Raw genomic sequence first — 8,076 nt, 5'->3', positions numbered from 1 at the left:
TCTTCCTACAAACTGTTTCATTTCTACATCAATCTGTTTCTTTAATTATTGAATGTCCCCCATAAGTAGGAAAATTTTTATCACAAAAAAAGCCTACCGGGTTGGTCGTTAACTTGTTACCACAAATTAGCTGATTTCAAAGTTGAGAGTTCTAAGGATCAAATCATAGTAAAAGCAGTTACTTTTATATGGATTTTAATACTAGATCGTGAATGCCAGAGTTCTTTGGTGGTTGGGTTTCAATTAACCACACTTTTCAGTGGTGGTCAACCTGAGACTTTTTCAAGGCTGCACTTCATTCACATTCACACATATCATTCTCTGAAGTAATACCTTATGGTGGTTCTAGATGCTAAAACAGAGAAAGAGATTACTTAAAAAATACTTTATTGATAACATAATCTTAATTCTGTAACAAAAAGGTAATTCTCTGAAATTTTTCCTGATTTTTTTTCTAAAAGTTCCTAAGTTTTTACTTCCTGCCTGTGGGAACCACGCTATAATAAAATAAAAACTAACTACAATTAGAAAACAGGTAATATACTACTGTACTCCAGTAATGTAGACCATAAACTACAAATACAATAAAAATGATTGTTTATAAAAAAAACAATTTCAAAAATGATAATCATAAATCATTCTAAAAAACAAATTTTTCACAGGAGGGATTAATATTTACATCAGTTTTTTATTTCAGAATTATCACAAAGACAAAGATTTTCACCATTACTAAGTTTCTTAAATGATATTCAAGTAACCAAATTTCAATATTGTATTGCACTGTATCCTGTCTATATGGAGTTGATAACAAAGCTATCCCATTACAGATTCTGAGGAAGAATACTAAGGTAATTTTACTCTTCCAACTTTTGAAACTTGTATTTTTATTAATAACATATAACATATTTTTCAACATACTTCAATTTGAAAAAGATTAAGGTTGAGGACGTTCAGGCTCATAACTACTGGCTGAAATTCTGTAGAGATTTTTTATTAAGACAGTGTTTTGTTTATCACAGAATATTTCAGCTTATAGTTTGAATCTCGAAACTGGAGTGTATTTTACTTTTCTGCATACAATTAGACTACATTTAAAATACATACAGCATTGTTTGACGCTGCCAAACGAGGTATCCAAATGTTTTATTAAGGCATATTATAGAAAAAAGAATATATTTTTACAATGAATGGAAAGAGTTTGTTCAAAGTATAACGTACCACTCGATTATGTCTACCCAGAATTTAAAGTGAATTCTATTGTAAAAATGATTAAGAGTAAAATTAAGTCAGACTACATGGGTATTTTGAACAACAGTCACAGTTGTCTAATTTACAAACAACTAGACTTGGCACATAATTAAAGCAATAGCTAAAAACTGATTTATCTGAATACGTACTCATTTGCTACTATCTTTAATCTTGTTCTATGTGTAATATGCAAAAAGAGGACATCGCACATTTTGTTGCATTTTGTCCTATTCTATGGGAGATAAGGGTACAGATTTTTAACAAGGAATGTTTGGAATTGGAGGAACTGAACCATTATCTTAATGGAAGTGGTTGGTCAATATTAAGTAAATACTGTAAAAAGGCTTCTAAATATAGATTTTTGATATAGAATTTTATTATCTTCTTTTTTTTTGTATACAATCCCTCTGATTGTCAAGAGACCAAAGAGTCTTTTGTCAAATATTTAAGTTTTTAAATTTTATTTCAATAAAGGCTGTTATTATTTCTGCTAAGATCACTATAGTACTCAGGGATACAGATATTGTTCTCAGGGAGTACAATGTCTATAGCGACTAAGAAAGATAATTGTCTAAATTATAGTAAAAGTAAAAGAAAACTATCTAGTTCATATTGGAAATACAAAATATAAACAATGTAAAAGTTTGCTATTTTGATGGCAAAGTTATCCCTGCAAGAAAAATGAGAAATCTTTTGTTTGTAAAATTTAAGCCCATTGTTGTCACATAGTTTCAACATATCCCTGAATAAATGTACGATTTCAAAAGTTGAAAGAAACAGGTAGACAGTAAAAAGAATCTCTTGAAAAGTCAAGCACTTGTCAAACATCAAAGTTTATTTAAAAGTCAATAGAATTCTGAAGACATCAATCGCTCATAATAGTTTCAAGCTTAGAATTCCTATATCCACTGTACATGATATTATATCAGAAAAGAATTTGATTAAAGTGTTCAAAATTTCAATTTTAAGATATGATCAAATGAAATGATTATTCAAAATATGTTGAATTTCAAATGTGCTAAGCAAGGTAATTGATGATAAAAATTTCTTAAAGACTGTTACAAGGGTAAATCAAATATAAACGGGATTTAATTTTTTTTTTTAATTTATTTATTGAAAAATAAAAGGAAAATATAATTTATTTTTCTGTACAGTTTCCTGCTTTAGAAATACATTTTCCCCAGAGAGAAGAGGAAGGTTTATTATTGCAGCATTGTAGAATAAAATTGGTTGCATCAGGAGCCAATTGCACACAAATCCCTACACATCCATGTCATTGCCCTACTAGAGCTTCTTTAAGCGGCCCAAACAATTGAAAATCACAGGGCGATAAGGAGGATGTTCAAGTTGAGTCCCGTGAATTTCTTTTAGTTTTGAGAATGTTAGCACTGCAGTATGAGGCCTGCACTGCCAAGGGCATGGATTCCCATGCAGTCGTGAGGTGTAGTGGAATCTCGACGATGCTGGTAAGTGAAAGTAAATGTCACACAGGACTCTGCAATGGAGCTGAGTGGGAGTAGGTCGGTCCAACACTCCCTGATAGACCAGACTGGAGTCCATAATTAAACAAAGTCAGGGGTATGAACTGATATTGAGTTCACTAAGGGAACTAAGAATAAATTTCACTGTTGCGAATAACATTTTTGGTGGTGTGTTATTATTCATTTGTCTCAAATTTTATGAGACATTTACACACGAATTGGCTCTATAAAATGTAGAACTAGGCACAGGGTTCGTGCTTCCGCGAACTCTGTTAGCTAGTTCAGAGGGCAACGATGTAGGCATTCAAGATGTCTGGATGAGGCCTGTAGTGAAGGCAAAAGCTGAGTTTATAGAACAGTGATGTAAATTTCTATCAAGGCATTTATATTGGTGGCACCCCAATGAGGCCTGGATTATTACTATGAAATGTAAAAAGTTAGAGGGCAAAAGATGACTCCTGTTAAAGCCCATCAGGCTAGGAACTGGGGGGGATGGTGTGGCGACCGGAAGCATCACAAGGCAGTTGTCTTCCCCTAGTAGGTTGGAATACAGTATGGAGCCTGGCGTTGTCGTGGAGAAGGATGGCCTCTCAAATAGGTTGGTCTCATCTTTTACAGCGATATGCAGCCATCACCACATTCCAACAGCTCACAGTAGTAAGCAGCATTGATTATGTATGCATCACTCATGCACAACATAATGAGCAAAATGCCTTGCCGATTGAAAGAACCTTGCCAGCTGACAGTCAAGTCTTGGCTTTCACTGGGACTGCCTCCCTTTTTCTTCACCACTCATACTGGCTTGTTTCGACTAGGGAGTGTAGTGGTGGACTTCCTTTCATTGCAAATAATGATCCAACTCAAAAATGCATCACTTTCTTTCGCAAACCTTGCTGTACGTCTCTAACAGACCTCCAAATGTAACCATATTGAATGTTTAGTCTGTTGTCAGCTGTGAAAAGGATAACACGTATTTTGGTACTATCAGCGATTTTTTATTTGTATAAATAATGGATCAGAGAATTTGTATTAAATTTTGCTATAAGAATGGAATAGTGTAGAAATGTTTTAAAAATATTAAATATTGCTTTTAGTGAGTCTGCTATGAGTAAAGCAAGGTTTACCAGTGGTATAAGCGTTTCCAAGAAGATTATGAAGACGTTGAAGAAGATGAATACCCCAAACGCCCGAGCACATCAACCGATGAAAACGTGGAAAAAGTGAAAGAAATCATTATGAATAATCGCCGAATCACAATTAAAGAAGTCGCTGATGATGTTGGGATATCAGTTGGCTCATGCTATGAAATTTTTTCAGATGTTTTGGCTAAAAAACACGTGACAGCAAAATTTGTTCCAAAATTGTTGAATTTCAAAAAAAAAAACAGAGGCAAATGGAAGTTGCTCAGGAGTCTCTAAATGAAGTCAACAACAATGCAGACCTACTGAAACGTGTCATAACAGGTGATGAACATTGGTTTAAAGATATGATGTGAAAACTAAGGCTCAATAATCCCAGTGGAAGCATTCTGGGTCACCAAGACCGAAGGTGATGTTCACTGTGTTCTTCGATTTTAACGGCATAGTACATCATGAGTTCTTGCCACAAGGTCAAACGATCAATAAGGAGTATTACCTATAAGTTCAACAGCGTTTGCGTGAAGCAATCCGAAAAAAACGCTTGGATTTCTGGTGAAACAATCCATGACTTTTGCACTACAATAATGTACCTGCTTACACTTAATTTCTTGTTCGTCAATTTTTAGCCAAAAACAACACTGTAATGATACCCTAGCTGCCATCGCCAGACATGGCTCCATGTGACTTTTTCTTCTCCCAAAAATAAAGAGAACCTTAAAAGGCCATTGTTTTACAACCACAGATGAGATTACAAGCGAATCACTGAAAGAGCTTAACACTATTCCAAACATTGATTTCCAGAAGTGTTTCAGGGTTTGGAAAAAACACTGGCATAAGTGTATAATATCTAATGGGGACTATTTTGAAAGAGATAATATTAATGTAGACGAATAAATGAAATTCTTTCCAAAAAACAAAAATTTTCATTACTTTTTGAACACATCTCATATAAAGGTAAAAGAATGAATAAAAGCATAGTTTTTTGAAAAAGTGTTTTTTTTTCTTTATCCTGATTAATTTGCACAATATAGTAGGAATAAAGGTCTCTGTCTTTCATCCGAAGATCTGGGTTTGAATCCCGGTTAGGCATGGAACTTTTCATACGCTACAAAATTCCATTTCCATATCTCCACGCACAAGCTTCTACCTTATGTGGTGATATCATCAGGTCAATCAATCCCCCCCCCATTGGCACAATGACTCCTACTAAAACCTCCTCATTGGAATGGCCATCTGATACAGAAAGTTTATAATACATAACAGAATCTTATGTTCCGAAAAGGATTAATTCAAAAACGTATAACAAAATAAAATTCAACATTATCAATATTAAATAAAAAAGTAAATTTCTTTATAGTTTAAAATATTTAATGAATAAAACCATAGTTATATTGTATCCACTTAAAAACTGATATAAACTTAATGAATAATTGACAAGCCAATTTTACATTTTATTTTACTTTGATAAAACACTGAACAATAATAATTATAATACTAATTGTAACAAAAAATTGTAAAAAATAACTGAATAGTTAATTTGATCTCATCCAAATAATAAAATAGATATGAGTAAAACCAATAGCAAGATATTCTCTTTTTCATATTTATTTATTTATTTAATGTAAATCAGTTGTTCCTTCAATACATATTTTAATGATCATTCCCCATTTCCCGTTAAATAATAAATCTGTTACATGATAATTATTATTATTATTATTATGACAATAATTATTTCATCAAATATATTACGTCTTTTACTTTTTCTTTATGATATTTAAACTTTCATTAAAATTATATTTATTACTTGTATTCATCATTACATTTTTTACACTTCACATTAAAAAACACAAACGAATAAATAAATAAATATACTATGAAATAGATATATTTATTTACTGTGCTGCTGACACAGTAGAATCTTGATGCGATAAAGCTTCTATCGTAGAATATGGCAGAGTTGCACTGACTGTTATTGGCGGCATACCGGGCAATGATATCGGTGTAGTAACCGGCATGCCTGGAATACCAGGAATTATTTGCTGATTTGGTGACGGTATGGTATCTGTAAAACAAAAATCACAAAATACATAATCTACTTTAAAAATACAATTAAACTGAAAGACGATATCCTCATAGAGTAATTGTAAACCGAAATAGTTTTTTGATAGAGCACAGATTGTTTTATTAACAATTACAATAAAAGGCAGTGATTTTTTTATTACTCCAATCAAATAATTAATATTTAAGATCAGCAGCGATTTAAATGTGCCCAAATGAAATAATCTTGATGCTAGTGGGCAAACTTTAATGAATATCCTTGCACGCGGCTATCAATTTGTTTTTGATCTATTGTGCTTTTAAATGATTTTCTATTTGTAAATGTATAATTTTCCTTCCCTATTTAGCCCTATTGCTTTATAAATTGTATCACTTTTCCAATCCAGTTTGTGTATTTTGTTTTTTATTAAAGTTGAACTTCAAAAATTTGTGTTTAATTTTAATTGGACGTTATTTACAATAACTTTATATGGAAGTGAAACTTGGATGATAGGAGTACCTAAAAAGAAAAGATTAGAAGCTTTTGAAATGCGGTGCTACAGGAGAATGTTAAAAATCAAACTGGTGGATAAAGTCACAAATGAAGAGGTGTTGTGGCAAATTGGTGAAGAAAGAAGCATTTGGAAAAATATAGTTAAAAGAAGAGACAGACATATAGGCCACATTAAGACATCCGGAATAGTCGTATTAATATTGGAAGGACAGGTAGAAGGAAAAAATTGTGCAGGCAGGCAACATGTGGAATAAGTAAAACAAATTGTTAGGGATGTAGCATGTAGGGGGTTTAGTGAAATGAAACGACAAGCACTAGATAGGGAATCTTGGAGAGCTGGATCAAACCAGTAAAATGGACTGAAGATAAAAGAAAAATTTAAAATAATTTTCTCAAAATTAAATTCTATACAAAATTAACTAAAAATTTTTATCTGTTTATTGATAAAAATTAACAAAGTTATTTTTCCCAAACCTAAAAAAGTATATTATCCGATAAAACGTTTCCATGTTTTACCACATTTTTATTAAAACCTAAGTGTGATAGAGGTCTAGGACCAGTTTTATTCAATTTCTTAGATAAAAACCATAAAGAACCACCAAATTTACCCCCTTTGATTTGGACCCCAAGAATTTTAATACGGTTTAATTTCACTGAGCGAGCAGAAAGCAGGGCTAACTATTTCACGAGCCGAAACTAGCTAATGAACAGTTTTCTGGCCTATATTTATAATGAACTTTTTTTCTTATTTTTGGCTATAGAATCATCTCCCAAGAAATTGCAGTGCAATTTCGAATCACATTGTATATTGATGTGAACAAACAGGAAATGGCTTGAAGGAGTAGCATCTTTTTAAATATACTTTTATAAGGCTTTTTAAACTAAGATTTTTATTAATTTTATTTTTAATAATTAAAAAAACAACTTAACCAGGTCCATAACAAAATTTTAAATCAGAAATATTAAGGTTGATATAAGTGTTATTTTATGAGATTTAATGTAAACAAATTGTAGTAAAATATGACGATAATTTCCATAAGTTATCTTACTGTTCATAAAAATTACAGATTGTTCTTTTAATACCACCAACTCAGATCCCACTCTGTTGTGAAAATTATTTTCCACTTTCCAGCAATTCTGCTAGAAAGTTAACCAGAAAAAGGGTATTTGTTACTAACAGACAATCATTTAGTACAGTTCAAATTACTAATATACAATATTTTGTTTTTTTTTCTATTTTTCATGCCAGAATACGCTTTATTCTCAGTAGTCCCTTTTTCCACATTTCTGTCAGTCAGTTAAGCTTCAAGATCTGTGTTACTTAGTAACTTATCTATAGCATGTTTGGACACAGTTGTAGGACTTTCCGATCACATGGCTTTTTTCTGCATGACTTACACAACTTGATTTAAAACAATTATCATTTTATTTAAATATAATATTTTTTTGGTATATTTAATTCAATGATTTTAACTAAAGTGTGTGCACATATTGTATTTCATTCGTGCATGTGTGGCGGTAGTAGCGGCCATTTTAAATAAATTTTTACAATATAGATATACAATTATTTAATTCTACTGTTCACCTGTGACATTAAAACATAGCAGACGATTATAGTAGGTGTATGTCAGAGCTACACTAGCACTCCTTGTGGTGA

At 31.9% G+C, this 8,076-nt stretch overlaps 1 protein-coding gene across 1 annotated transcript in view; it reads right to left on the bottom strand.

Annotated features, from left to right (window-relative positions):
- Positions 1-5,653: 5,653 nt before the first annotated feature.
- Grasp65 (Golgi reassembly-stacking protein 2) overlaps positions 5,654-8,076 on the bottom strand; it is a 68,995-nt gene continuing 66,572 nt past the window's right edge. Inside the window, exon 8 of the mRNA XM_075364925.1 lies at positions 5,654-5,930. Coding sequence (XP_075221040.1) covers positions 5,761-5,930 — 170 coding nt within the window. The 3' untranslated portion in view covers positions 5,654-5,760. The remainder of the gene's footprint in view (positions 5,931-8,076) is intronic.

Source organism: Lycorma delicatula, chromosome 4 (genome assembly GCF_047948215.1).
Source record: "Lycorma delicatula isolate Av1 chromosome 4, ASM4794821v1, whole genome shotgun sequence".
Taxonomy (NCBI): domain Eukaryota; kingdom Metazoa; phylum Arthropoda; class Insecta; order Hemiptera; family Fulgoridae; genus Lycorma; species Lycorma delicatula.
This window is presented reverse-complemented; position numbering and strand designations above follow the sequence as displayed.